A 15,361-nucleotide genomic window follows, 5' to 3' on the forward strand; every position below is an offset into this window, starting at 1 on the left:
TGAAGGAACCGCCAGAAGGCCCTCGGCACTGGATCTCAGTGTCCAGGCTGAACGATGGGGGTGGAGAGATCTACCAAGAATGGTAGATTTGAGACTGGGCGATAGTTGGCCAAATTGGCCGGGTCTAAAGATGTTTTTTTAAGAAGCGGTTTAATGACGCCTCTTTCAGCGGATCTGGGAAGGCTCCCTCACAGAGGGAAGCATTCACCACCCCGCAGAGCCCATCGCCCAGCCCTTCCCGGCTCGCTTTTATCAACCAGGATGGGCAAGGATCAAGGAGACAGGTGGTCGGTTTCACTTGTCCAAGCAGCCTGTCCACATCCTTGGAGGTAACAGATTGGAATTGATCCCATGTAACAGGACCAGACAGAACTCTAGCACTCTCCCGCCCTGGCCCTGCTCCCACGGTGGAGTCTACCTCCTTCTAAATCTGAGCGACTTTATCTGCAAAAAAACTTTGCAAAAGCATTGCAGGAGATCTTGAGGTCCCTACCAGGCCCCGGTGGTACAGGTGGTTCCGATAGATTGCAAACCACCTGAAAAAGTCTCCTGCTGCTGTTTTCTGCAGATGCAATGGAGGCGGCGAAGAAGGCCCTCTTCGCCGTCGCCATTGCCACTTGGTAGGCTCGACGTTGAGCTCTAGCCTGTGTCCGGTCTGATTCAGGTAGGTCATGGTGCTTCAGAACTGAGCCTACTGCTAGGCCAGGGATAGGGAATCCCAGGCCTGGGGAATGAATGCAGCCCTCCATATCTCCCTATCTAGAGCTGGCCAGTGTGGTGTCCTTATGCTCAAAGAAAGCATACAATAGATAGGTAAAAACTTTGGTCACAGCCACACTATACATTTTAAACACTCGCTGGATCATCACCTTGTTGTGGTGAGTGGGCTTACACATTCCTATAACCTTTGTACGGTCAAAGGGGAGGAGCTAGACAAAGAATGATCCAAAAAGTCCTCAATGGCAGAACAGGCAGAAGATAACAAGTGGCATGTTACAACAGCTGTGAAGGCAGAAGAAGGCTGCAGCAGATAATAATCTACTGGTCGTCGTGATACTCATGCCATCAGAATAGAGCCTCGCTGCGAAGACTGTGCGTTGGTCAGCGTGCACTGAACTACACACATAAAACAGATTCACACATAGACGTATTCCAAAAACCCATCCCAAACCCAGGACCGTGAAATCTGGAAGCCCCTAGTCTTGAACTGGCACATGGGCAGTGGATACAGATTCAGTCATTCTGACTCAAGTCTCTTAAGGACCATCTGTTTTCAGAGTTCCCTGATAACATTGAGGAACACTAGAGGAAGCTTAAAACATCCATTATTGTAGCTTGTGAACAAACCATTGGATACCAAACCAAGAAACACCAAGACTGGTTTGATGAGAATGACAGTGAGATTGAACACATTATTGACAAGAAAAGGAAGGCCTTTCAGCTCTGACAAAGAGATAGAAACTGTGCCACTAAGAAAAAAACAACCTATGCCAGTGCTAAGGTTGAGGTTCAAAGAAGAACCAGAGAACTAAAGAACACCTGGTGGGGAGAAAAACCTCAAGAGATCCAGCACTTAACCAACACTCATGATGCGCAGTGTTTCTTTAAAGCCACAAAGACTATCTATGGGGCAATAAATCATGGCATATGCCCCCTACACTTAACAGATTGTACCACACTTCTAAAAGATAAAGAAGGAAGCTATTGCATTGTGCTGGAAAGAACATTACCAGCATCTCCTTAACCACAACTCACCCATAGCTGCTGAGGTCCTCTCACATATTCCACAAAAACAAATTAGAGATGAGCTTGCAGTATCTCCAAATCTAGGAGAATTGCGTACAGCTATTAACCAAATGAAAAACAACAAAGCCAGTGGACCTGATGGGATACCTGCTGAAGTCTTCCAAATGGGTGGAATTGAACTTACACAACAGCTTCACAAGCTCATTGAAAATTTCTGGAGGAGAAAGGAGATCCCAGCAAATTTTATGGATGCCAAAATTATCAATCTCTTTAAAAAAGGTGATAGAATGGATTGCGGAACATATCAAGACATCTCTGCGGATGGCAAAATTATTGCAGGGATCTTTGCAAACCGTCTCCTAACAATATCCAAGGCTACCCTTCCTGAATCCCAAAATGGTCCATGAATCCCTTCTAGGGGGACAGTGGACATAATTTTCACCACTCAACAGCTTCAAGAAAAATGCAGAGAGCAAAAACAACCCTTGTATATGGCGCTTATTGACCTGACTAAAGCCCTCAACACTGTAAATCATAACGCCCTGTGGACTGTCCTTCTGAAAATTGACTGCCCAGATAAATTTATGAACATCCTTCAGCTCCTCCATGATCATATGACAGCAACAATTGCAGATAACAATGGCTCTCAAAGTGAACCATTCACAGTCGGATCAGGTGTTAAACAGGATTATGTTATCACACCAACTCTATTTATTATTTTCATTGCCATGATCCTACACTTTGTCGAAGGGAAACTCCCCACCAGGGTAGAAATCATATATCCAACAGATGGAAAGCTCTTTAATCTGAGTAGGCTGAAAGCAAAGAGCCACGTTATCGCTACTTCCGCCATAGAGCTTCAGGATGCTGATGGCAACATAGTGTTTGCACACTCAGAGGATGACCTCCAAACCATCATAAATATCTTCACAGAAGTTTACGAAAAGCTTGGCCTATCGCTCAACATCCAAAAAAACCAATGTGCTGCACTTTGAGGTTTAAAAATTCTCTCAAGGCAAATCTAAAAAAATGTAGTATAAACACCAACAATTGGGAAACACTGGCCTGCGAGCTCACCAGTTGGAGAACAGCCCTTACCAAAGGTGTCATGGACTTTGAAGACGCTTGAACTCAGGACAAAAGGGAGAAGTGAACTAAGAGAAAGGCACGTTTGGCAAACCATCACCATGATCAACTCCTGCCCAGAAACCTATGTCCCCACTGTGGAATCCAGTACTGGCCTCCACACTTATCTACAGACTCACTGTTAAGACCGTGTTCATGGAAGATAATCTTACTTGGCTACGAGTGATTGTCAAAGAAGAAAGAAGACATTTTAAACATATTTAAAGGACATGGCTTTCTCAAAAGGATCCTAGGGACTGTAGTTTGTTAAAGATCCTGGGAATTGTAACTCTGGGAGGGGTAAACTACAGTTCACAGGATTATTTGGGGGAAGCCTTAACTGTTAATGTGGTATAAATGTGCTTTGAAAGGATGATTTAGATGTGACTGATACCTTCCTAGACAAAAGCTGAGGAGAAATGAAAATTCTCCACACTGTTTGTTGGCAGCGAGATACATGTGTGGGCACATTTTGCTGAATATTCTTGGGGGAGATATGATGAAATTCTTTTCTGAGAAATTGCAGCTCAATTGCTGTCAAGATGGAACTCTATTGTTAGTTCATGTTGGTAGATGAAGGAAGTGAGAGGGGACCAGAAGGGCCAAGCCCATAATCTCCTTTATCAATGGTCACATCCACACCATTCAGTTAAAGCACATTTATACCAATTTAACAGCTCCCAAGAGTCTCTGTGGGAAGCTGTATGGTGTGGATGTGACCAATATTTAAACTGGATTGATGGCTGTGTTAAAAATTCGCAGCCAGGGAAACTTGGAGGAGGCCATTTTGCCGATTATTTCCCAGAGGGAGGACTAAAATTCTCTAGCAGTTAAGAAAGAGCTAAAACAAAACAAAACAAGAGCCAGAAAATTATTCTGTGAGAAATGTTGGCTTTGCCCTACCCTAGACATTATTCTGGTGATGAGCGCTAGGAGGCAACTGCCTGACCTGCATGCGCCAGAGTATTGTGTTCGCCTTTTAAGGCTGAGTCAGTTGTGGTTAAAGAAAAACAAGTGGGGCCCTGCAACAAAACATTCTGTGTGCGTCCTGGGAGCCTTTAAAGCTCTTCCTTCTCAGGGATGAGGCTGCCCAGAGTAGGAGAGCATCCCCACCTGAGAAGAGGGAGCTTTGAAGGTGTGGACTGGGCCAGCTGCCAGTCATCCAACCCTGTGCCTTCACAAGCTAGTCCCTTCCTCGTCCTCTAAGCTTCCTCCGCTCCATCCCTCTCTATCTTGCACCACATTCAGCCAGGAACTGCTTTTGGAAGCCTTCCAAACAAGCCCTGGAGCCAATTTTGTTTAATGGCAATGGATCCAGGTGTGTCAGGCACCTGCTACATGCATGCATAGTTGCTTTTTAGCATTATTTATGTGTGTTGGGGTGAGGGGGGGAGAGAAGTCCTTTGGTTTCCCCCCCTACCATATTTCTTTTTGGGCTGACTGCAAACCTCTAGGCTTGATCAAGCCTGCTGATGTACCCACCTTGCGCACGAATGGTACCATTTTTGCAAAAAACAAAAACAAAACATCATGAGTACTCTGGTCTGAGCATAAGAAACAGAGGAAGTTATTGTGTGTATGGTGTTTGTGTGGTTGTTATTGAATGGTATGAGTGCTCGGGGGGGGGGGGCAGAAGCAAGACTATCATATTGGTTTCTCTCTGTTTGTACCTGACCTTTCCTTCAATGAACTATGGGGTGGCTGAAACAGGGCTCTGCTCTTTTTAATCCTTGCAAAATCTACTCAAGGTTAGTAAGTGCTTAGATTAAGAGACTACTGTACTCAAGGCCACCCAGGAAAACTATGTGGTCTCTCCAAACCATGACCAACACTGGTGGCTTCAACCGTTTTAGGGTTTTCAAGATGCTGTATATCACCCCGAGTGTGGCTTTAGAAAGTTGTAACTTATTATCACATAAAAATGCTAACATCTACAACATTCTGGCTTTCATGAATCTGCACCCTCCTCCCAAGGGTACACAGTAACGGCACCTCTCTCTTTTGTCGTTAAAAGGTGTGATGCTTACTATAACAACTTCATGGTGAGTACTGGCACCTATTACCCCACCCTTACGTTTTTTTGCCTATACCTGGCCAAAGCGAGAGTGGTAAGTCATTTCAAATTTCCCAGATTGCCCAAAGCTGAGTCACTCCACTGCACTGTGGGAAATATAAGTGGTATCCCAACTGTCCGCTGCCGCAATGAGTGTCGGCATTTAAAATTTCTCACACTGCCCCATGATGCCTGATGTAGCATCCCCAAACTCAGCCCTAGAACTGTTTTGGGACTACAACTCCCATCATCCCTATCTAACAGGACCAGGGATGATGGGAATTGTAGTCACAAAACAGCTGGAGGCTGCTTTTGGCACTCTAGGAAATGTAGAAAGGGGACAGAGAGGTGCCTAGTCTGGGGAGCTTCTCAGGGCACCATCGGCTAGGACAACCACAACTGCCCAGTGTTGCAAGTTACAAATGCTAAATGTTAAAAATTATCCATTGACTTTACATCGTACAGCATGTAGTCATTTGTTCTGCATCAGTCTGTTCTATAGTAGCTACTGATGTGATTTGCATTGTTTATTATTCTTATCATTTATTAAATTTGTATACCACCCTTCATCTGCAGATATCTAGGCGGTCGGTTCATACTGTAAATTGACAGTTCCTTTTAATTTTAACCCCAATAATGTTGAACACAACATATAATCAGTTACATCAGTTAATCTCACAAAACATATGGCTGATCTTAATATGGAATAGTTGCAATGGTTCAGCAATATTTGGTTTTGGAGCAGACAGTGGTTGGTTGGCAGGGGAAGGGAGGAAAAGTTCATTGTGCACCAGATATATGCACATTCACACGTGCTTTTTAAAACAGGCATGCTAGAATACAAGGCAAAATAGTGGTAGTCACTCATGAACTTCCTGAAAAATTGGGAGTAAGACTGAGAAAAAGGACAGTTGGAGTAATACACATTCACCCCTTTCACCTCAATAGAAAGACTTGGGATCCAGCCTACAAAGTACTATAGTGAAGTGAAGAGAGCAAATGAAGCAGAACTGGGCTAGTAAACACCAGCAGATGACTCAAGCCAGCCAGCCAAGGCACACCCTACTTATTATTGCTATTTTTTCATTTATGAATTGCTTCCTATGAAACACCTCAAAATGATTTAACAATGAAAAGCAATTTAACAATCAGCAATAAAAACATATATAAAACTATGTTGACATATATAAAAACAACTTCAAATCCAATACAGATACAGCTAATAATAATAATAATAATAATAATAATAATAATAATAATAATCCTCCACATAAAAAGGCATATTTGAAAAGGAAAGTCTTCTATAGCTACCAAAGAGACGACAGAGACAGCACCTCTCTGGTACATTAGCAGGAGAGAACTCCAAAGCGTAGGTGCCACCACACTAAAGGCCTGGTTTCTGCATTGTATGGAACAGACCTCCTGATGAGGTGGTATCTGCAGGAGGCTTCTCCTGCAGAATACAGTGATCAGTTGGGAGATGACCTTCTGTTTGTTTGGTTGTAAGTCGCTTTGGGTTGCCCTAGTAACTAACAAGTAGTAGTAGTAGTAGGCATCTTTGTCCCAAATTATATAGGACTTTGTACACCAACCTTGAACTTTGCATATGCATGCTGCTGTGTTCCTTAGCCAAACTAAAAAAACCAAACCCGTATACAGCTCCACTTATTGCACCAGGAGGACCATTTGCAGAGAAACCTGAGCCTACAAAGGAACCAAATCTGTTTACCTTGGATCTGACTCTGTGCTTGTGTCCCAAAGTGTCCAGGAGCAGTCAAAGATCCTCGGGGGTTGGGGGTGGTGGGAGTGATCCTCATTGGGTGCCGCAACCTCTCCAGCTCCCCAAAACGATCCCCATAGGTTTTGGTTTGCTCTTCAAGCTTCTGTCGATGCCCTGGAACAGCAAGGAAAGCCAACAAGTACATTCAGTACAGAATCAATTGGGGCCAGCAGGCCCGTGAAAGATGAGTCTAGACTAGAGATGGAGAGCCTGTGGCTCTCAAGATGTTGCTGGACTACAGCTGCCACAATCCCTGATCACTAACCATGCTGATTGTGGCTGATGGGAGTTGGAGTCCCAACAACATCGGGAGGGCTGCAGGTTTCCCATTCCTTATAAGGAAGATGGACATTTTGTTGCAGGTCTCAGTTTATATTTCAGATATGTTGCTTATGCTAGAACAGTCTTTGCCAACAGGGAGCCCTCCAGGTATTTCGGATGACAACTCCAGCTGGCTGAAAGGAATTGCAATCCATAGCATCTGGAGGGCACCAGGTTGGCAATGGCCATGCTAGAATATTCTGGGTGGCAGTCAGCATAATGATTATCCTTTTTGCCCCCTGCCTCCAGGATGTGACCAATTCAGAGCATGGTGGGGGAACAAAATGCAACCAGAAACAACATGCTACTGAATTTGCCCTCTTCGTGTCCACAAGGATGTATTGAACTATAAACGAATGCTATTTTGCATTTGGCACACCATGACATCATGACATGAACACGTTGGGTCCCCAGCCCGCTTGCCCAATAAGAAGATCTGTATCACTACATCAAACACATGAAATGTTTTCCATATGGAAGGATAGATGTGAATCTGATACTGCAGGCAGTAATAAAAAGCACGCTGGTAGTTTGGGGCGTTTTGGCGCAAGGCGGAGATGCTGAAAAATGCAGCATGGAATGCTGGAAACGTATCCCTTAAAGGAGAGGTTGAAAGCTGCTCTTTCTGTGTTCAAATCCCCACCCCCGCTCTGATGAAGAGAAGCATTTGCTTTGCAGTAATAAATAAATAAAAGCAAAAAAATCCACAGCATTTGGGTGCAAACCTCTTATTTGAACTGGAGGAACATGACAAAAGCTCTGGGCAGCTGGGCAAACATGGTAAATGTTGCAATCCAACAGGATGTGAAAGGCACCACATTGGCTACTCCTGCATTTAGTGGAGATGATAGGTCTCCCAGGGTAGGGTTGCCAGTTGGGCAGAAAAGAACTGGCTTTCTTAAACCTCCGGGAGAGTTGTGGTGTTTTCATAAAAGCTAGAACAATGCAAAGTTAAAACTGTCATACAACATACAAGCACAGTCAGCATTAAGTTATACAGCTGGTATCCTTTATCATTTTTTGCTTTATATGTTTTTTTCTTTCCGAAAATCGCCTGGACGCTTTGTGGAAGGGCAAAGTCTTTTAACTTCAACCCGTCAGCCAACCAACCAACCCAAAGCGGCGGCTGCTTTCTGTGATGCACACGCCTTATAATAGCCTGTTTGACATTCCTTGCTTCCATTTTAAATGGGCAAAATTTAGCAGAGTTTATTTATCTTTCTTAGGCAGTGGAGGATCCCTGTCACTCTGACAACAAGGCCTGGATTCCCTTTTCCTCCTTCACCTTTTGCAGTCAGCAGTTGCTCATTCATCCTTAACTGCTTTAGGGAAGTTTCATAATTTCTGACAAACAACTTTAGAGGGCGGAGAGGTATGAAGTACACTATGGATGGAGAATCTTCATATGTTGTTGGACTAGAGGTTCTTCATAACTCAAGTGGCAGAGTGTTTGTCACTCGCAGTCAGTGCTTGGAAAGAGCAGGGCTGCTGCTGCTACTGTTTACTGCTCTCTGGCCTCTTCTCCTTCTGCCTTCAGCATTCCTGGGCTTCCCTGTGTTGCCTCCAGTTGCCACAGCAGGGGAAGTGGAGTGGGGCCCCAACCACTTTTTGTTTTGCCTCAAGCAGCAAAATGTCCTGGGCTGGCCCTGATATGCTTGATGTGAACGTTTCTTACGCCATTGGTCACACTGAGCCATTCCTTTGGTTTCCTCTTGCTTTCTTAAGATACCTCCCTATTGACTTTTCCTGCCCTTGAAGCAAAGAAAAAAGTGTGTCAAGGCCCCACCCTCAGTCACTGGCTTGTATATGTTGTCCAAAGATTTACACCAACTCCCTAAAGCAGCAAGTGGGTAAGCATATTCAGCAATTAAGAGGGATAGAAGGGTCTTTGGCCACTTGATGAATGGACCAACTGTGAAGAGAAAATAATCATCATTATCCTCAGTCTGTCTCTCTGCCTCTCCCTTTTGATGTGTTGGCTGAAGTCCAGTTGTTTGGAGTGAGGAGATGTGCCATGTTTACTCGATTTCCCTTCTTTTAAGTCATGGGAGAGCTCCCACAATTTGATCCCAACTCTACGGATCAAACTAGATATGATAGTGGTAGTCATACTGATTAGTTCGTAGGAATGCAGGAAGCCGTCTTATACCAAGTCAGACAATTGTCTATCGAGTTCAATATTGTCAACACTAACTGGCAGGAACTCTTTAGTGTTTCAGAAAAGCCAGTCCCATTCGGAGTTGCCAAGAACTGAACTTGAGACCTTCTGCACGCAATGTGTGTGCTCTATCGCTAATGGAGGGTTCCCCTCCTTCAATCAGACCTGCCGTCAGCACCTGAGAAGGTTGGGCAAAAGCTGGGATTGATAGAGAGGGAGCTAGAAGGAAAGATGGTGGGTGGCTGCAGCTTTCGTCAGCGTTTTGCTTTGCAACATACCACACCACCCTGTAGAAATTAGGAAAAGGGACCCCTGCCTGCTGCCTGGTAACCAGCTGCAATCAATAATTTAATGATTCCAACAAAAACAGAAAATAGAGTAGAAATTGCTGCAGTTCACATGTTCATCTGTGGCCAAGAATCATTTCGGTGAATACCATTGGTGTTCGTCTATATTGTTGCTGGGTTTTTTTAAAAGGCCACACATTATAACTAATGTATTTTGATGTTTCCCTTACATTGAAATGAAATGTAAGTTATGTAAATTACATAGTTATGTAAGTTACGTTAAAAAGCGGACAGGGAGACAATAAAGTATTTGGTAGAACCTGAAGTGCAACAGAATGCAAACAGTGTTGACTGAATAATAGAAGTCGGAACGGAAATTGCTACCTCCTTATATTATTAAATATTAACAATAATAGTAATTTCTATTAATAGAAGAAAAAGGAAGCATTTTCACTTAAAGTTGTTTCCCTTTATAACAGGGGCTGTTAACATATTCTGGGGTGTGGAGCTCTATTATTCAAATAGGAATATAGGAATATATTTTGTTACACAAACTGATTTCCTCATGGCTCGTTAAGTTCCATAATAAGGTAGCCACGCCTCTAGCAGAAAAAGACCTCTGAGTTGTGAATGCAGCCTCATGCCTGCCCAAGAGACCGCATACAAAACCACAAAACAGAGATGGAACATTATAGCATGGAAGCCTCTCATCGCCTGTAACTTTTGGAAAGTAATTTTCTTTTCTGTCAGCAAAACTTCTCAACAGGATTTGATTAACATTGTGGTAGAAATCCATCCTTCAGGCTGCCAGTTAACCTTCCCTGAGGAAGTCACACTTTCCCGATATGAAGATTCGGCTATTAGAAACGGAGGACTTGTGGCTCACTAAATGGAAATGGCCCTGATTGGTTATTTGAATACTGATGTACATGGGGTGAATTTGCTGAGAGATAAGCATTAATGAGTAATGTTAATTACTTGACATGCATGTATCAACAACAGCCCCACGCTGCCTCTTCAAAGATGTGATCATGCATTGCAGATGTGGCAATCGTAGACACTCGTTCTCAACCGGGAGAATCACAAATAAATTAGGGATGGGAAGGGCCTATATTGAAACAAAGCTTTGTGGCATGTGCTGATCTGCAGGTCTATCTGATGTAGCTGGCAAGACTCGGTACCTTGGCTGAGTCCTTCTTTCACTTCAGTTGTTTTCAGTGGATTACTCCTGATTTTACACAGTGATAAGATTCCCTGCCCTGCTACATCTGCCACGCCTGGGATGATTCTGGGAGAGCAGCTTGCTTTGCTCTCTGCAGCTGCTGCAGCTGGAAGCAGGAAGTGGGCAACTTTTCAACTAACCCTTGTAACTAAACCTTTAACAGAAGCTTGATCTGTGGCTATGCAATGACATCATTTATATCTATCCCATCAAGCATAGCTTCTAATGGCACAAAGCATAGGCCAAGCCATTTTTTTCCTGGTTAGTGGGCATCCCAACTGACTAATGGTTTCAGCTGAGAGCAACTGGACTCTGGGCGAGTTTACACATGCATTTTCAACATTTAATGCCTTGCTGAATTAACACATATCATTGTACATTAACAATGAATTAACAGAAAATCTGTATTAGACTAGATGGAAATTATGTGTGGTGACAGGAAGATACTACTTCCCATACTATTTAATTTGTGATAGCCACTTAATATGTGCAAATCCCCACTAGGAACGGAAGGACCTGTCAATTTCAGTTGTCTCAGTATTTTCCATTCTTCAGTTCTCCACATTTTGCGCCAAATGGATTAATATATATATATATCATGGGCCCATCACCTCCTGGCAAATAGAAGGGGAAGAAATGGAGGCAGTGAGAGATTTTACTTTCTTGGGCTCCTTGATCACTGCAGATGGTGACAGCAGTCACGAAATTAAAAGACGCCTGCTCCTTGGGAGAAAGGCGATGGCAAACCTTGACGGCATTTTAAAAAGCAGAGACATCACCTTGCCAACAAAGGTCCGTATAGTTAAACCCATGGTTTTCCCAGTAGTGAGAGCTGGACCATAAAGAAGGCTGATCGCTGAAGAATTGATGCTTTTGAATTATGGTGCTGGAGGAGACTCTTGAGAGTCCCATGGACTGCAAGAAGATCAAACGTATCCATTCTTAAGGAAATCAGCCCTGAGTGCTCACTGGAAGGACAGATCGTGAAGCTGAGGCTCCAATACTTTGGTCACCTCATGAGAAGAGAAGACTCCCTGGAAAAGACCCTGATGATGGGAAAGATGGAGGGCACAAGGAGAAGGGGATGACAGAGGACGAGATGGTTGGACAGTGTTCTCGAAGCTACAAACATGAGTCTGACCAAACTGCGCGAGGCAGTGGAAGACAGGAGTGCCTGGCGTGCTCTGGCCCATGGGGTCACGAAGAGTCGGACACGACTAAACCACTAAACAACAACATCATGGAAATTCATTAACATTTTAGTACAAATTTATCCCAATAAACACTTTATATGCAGTTTTAAATAATGTATACATTTTTGGAAGCAATTTCCTCTAAAGCATATTTGTATGCTGTTTTCATGAATATCTTCCTTTTTATGCACACTTTCCTCTTATATGTGCACTTATATAAGCACTGGTTGGTTGCAGAACTGCATAGCAAAAATCAGATGAATGTGTTTCAGTTTGCATATTGTTTTGGAAAGTGGAAATTGGATAGATGCGGCTTTAAATATATACTAAATCAAATTTCTCCTCCATCCCCAGTCACTAATGTAAACAAGCCATGAAAAAGTGTCAAGGACAAGCAGTAGGCAGATGTCAGAGGTGATTCAGAAATCAGGAAGCAGAGCCAGGAAAAGTAGTGCAATTAGGTAATTTTAGACTCTGGAATCTGGACTTAATGGTTTTACACTACTACACTTTATTGTTTTGGACAACAGTTCCCATCATCCCTGACCACTGGCCATCCTGGCTGCATGCAGCTGATGGGAGTTGAAGTCCAAAACATTTGGAGAGCACCATGTCGGTGAAGGCTAATTTAAACAATGGTACAGTATCAAAATTTAAAACTAGAGAAATTCTAGCTTGGAATCTGACCATTAAATGGGAAAGGAAGAAGAGTGCAAGGGAAGCTTCAAGACCAGCTCCAGCTGGCCTGTCTCCTCCTTGGCAGCCACAGAACCAACTAACAGCAGCTGATGCCGGCTCCTACTGTAGCAGGACTGGTTGTTTTGTTTTCTGAGCATGTGCTTCTTTGGTGTTGTTAGCAACTTTGGGGACTTAGTTGAAAAGTGGGATATAAATCTATTAAATAAGTTGGTTTTTTTAAGTGTTTGGGAAGCATTGCCCTCTGAATTGGCTTTAGACTCCCTTTAGGGATATATACATGCACCATCTAAAAGCAAACATAAAGTAAGCTACTTTCTTCAGAACTATTGCTCAGTGCAGATACGCGTAACGCAAATGTAAGCAGAGGGAATTGATCATTTGATTAAAACCAAGGGAACCAATTGTCTGAGATTTCCATAAGCATGTGTTAGTGTCCTAATCATTCCTAGAAACATTTCCACACAGCATCAGCCAAAGCATTTGCTTCTGGGCAGTCCTACGTGTGCCAAGTGGGCTCCAGGTTAAAAGCTGAGAAACTGGGAGACAGTAAACAGGGAAAGAGATGTATAGGAAGCTGCATGCAAGCTATGCCTGATGAAATTTCCTTTCCTGAACTGTTATAAAAGGTGCAGGGAGCCCTGTCTTCCTTTGCACCTGACCATCCTACAGAAAACTGGCTGATGAAGTTTTTACTGGGGTGGCAATTAAGCATGCCAGTGTGCCAAAACGGCCACAAGGCTATCGCCTACAGTGATGTAGACCTGCATATAGGTGTTGCTCTATGCATACATAGCTGGAAAAGAACCATTTGAAAACAGGCACCTCCCAATCTGTAGCATTATCTATTTTGGGCTGCTCACCAATGTGGAAAGCAACGGAAGCCCTTTTTTTAAGGTCTGAAAAACAACGTAAGACTGCCCAGGCTCAAAACATGGCAACCTGGATCTTATTGTTCAGAGACCCCCCAACAGCAATCGACTTGAGAAGCAGAAAGGCAGGGAGCCTATAGGTGGCACTATAAGACAAAATACAACTCATGTGAGATATCAAATTCATAAAAATAATGGCAATTAGAAATATTGGGCTCAGTCCAGAGATGATCCTCATGGCAAGGGGACCTTGCAAAGGATTGTAGATGCTGCTAGGGAGGTGTCTAAATTTGCACTGGTCTGCTCCTGGCCTTACTTTGACATGCTAGGAGTGCATTCTATGGATTGGTTATTTGTTCCCTGCATGGTGGGATTCAGTATGGGATTAGGTGAGGTGATAGGCATGTAGAACAATTATTCCACAAGTCCAAAGTCACAAGTGTGATTCAAATGCTTTTCAGAAAATTAGGCTTGTGCAATTAAAGTGGATTAAAGCAATCTGTCGCCCTGGCTCAATAAATCTACTTTTTAAAAAGGCTTTTCAAGTTAAGAAAGTAACAGAGAAATTTATTGAAAAGTGAGAGAAGAACAAATGATTAATGGTAAGCCATATATCCACCCCACAAGCAAATCAGAACCAGTGCTGATTGTCACGTAACTGCACTTTAAACAAAGCAGAGCAAAAACTCAAAAAAGTCTGGTTCATAGTCTAACCCCTGTGTTAGCTTTTTGTGAGCAAATCAGGATGGATGTTCAATAAAGAGGGTAATCTAGAGGAGCCTGTTGCTTTGACCTGATTATCAGATCAGCGTTATTTAGCAGAAATAAATGTATTATTGACCATAATTATTATTAAGAATTAGGGCCCATTATTAACCACAATCCATTCTGAAATTATACATACCCCAAATCAGGATCTACAACATTTAGCCAGTCCAGCAAACAAGCAAAAATATTAATCAACTAAAGCTTTAGTTGCTACATTGATAGGGATGGCAACTTTTCAAATGACTACTGTAACTGTGCCTTAAAGTGAACTTCAAGCAGCAGTTGTTGTTGTTGTTACACACCTTCACCAGCAGTTCCCAGGGTGGGTTAGAATAATTAAACATTAAAAATTAAATAAATTACAATAACAGGAATAGAGCGGGCCCCAAAAACACACATCTCAAGTGTCAAACAGTGCTCACTTCTTGTCTTTTGTAGGTCAAACTGCTGGTTAAGGTACAAGAATGAGTAAACAAACCAACCCCTGTGTTGCAAAATATGAGTCAGCACTATCAAAAGCAACACAGTGGCTATCCTGTTGCTTTTGATATTGCTGGTTAAGGTACAAGGGTACTATACTTTTTATTCACTGATGCACTTTAAATCTCACCAGCAATGTGACTTTTTAGTTGTATTCTTGCACACACCCTTCCTCCCAGCGATCATCACTGCTGCCATTTTACTTTGTGATTTCTAGGTAGTCCATTTTCTTGTTGTGTACAGGCAACCCCCAATTTGCACGGGGATTGCATTCCAAGTTATCATGCATGGCGCCGGAGTGCACATAAGCCTATTACTCCCCGTTGCACCCCGTAGGTTCCTAGGTAGGACTGGGAACAAATCCGAAGCCCCTAGACATGCAACAAAACTGAAAATACTGGGCTCAATCCTTAGTTAACACCTAGTGCAAACAAAACTCAGCTAGTGGGCCAATGGGCCCAACTCAGTATAAAGCAGTTTCCTAACTGAGCAATGGAGGGATGCTGCATAAATCAACAGGATGGGCTATTCTCTCCTCCCCCCCCATCCCCCCCAAAATCAATTGCTTAATTTAGCTATGTACACGTTACCGTTTATTCCAGCTCTGCTGCTCTCCCATCACTAGTGTTTGAAGCCAAACAATGTTAGCCACAATCCATC

General features: G+C 43.2%; 1 protein-coding gene across 2 annotated transcripts in view; it reads right to left on the reverse strand.

Annotated features, from left to right (window-relative positions):
- The window catches only part of RUNX3 (RUNX family transcription factor 3), a 224,035-nt gene that overhangs the window by 16,810 nt on the left and 191,864 nt on the right, over positions 1 to 15,361 (reverse strand). For both annotated transcript variants that reach the window (XM_083751840.1, XM_083751841.1), the window contains one exon: positions 6,654 to 6,818. In XM_083751840.1, the coding sequence (XP_083607966.1) occupies positions 6,654 to 6,818 (165 nt within the window). The remainder of the gene's footprint in view (positions 1 to 6,653; positions 6,819 to 15,361) is intronic.

The sequence above is a fragment of the Podarcis gaigeae genome (genome assembly GCF_964106915.1).
Source record: "Podarcis gaigeae genome assembly, chromosome: 8".
In the NCBI taxonomy this organism is placed as follows: domain Eukaryota; kingdom Metazoa; phylum Chordata; class Lepidosauria; order Squamata; family Lacertidae; genus Podarcis; species Podarcis gaigeae.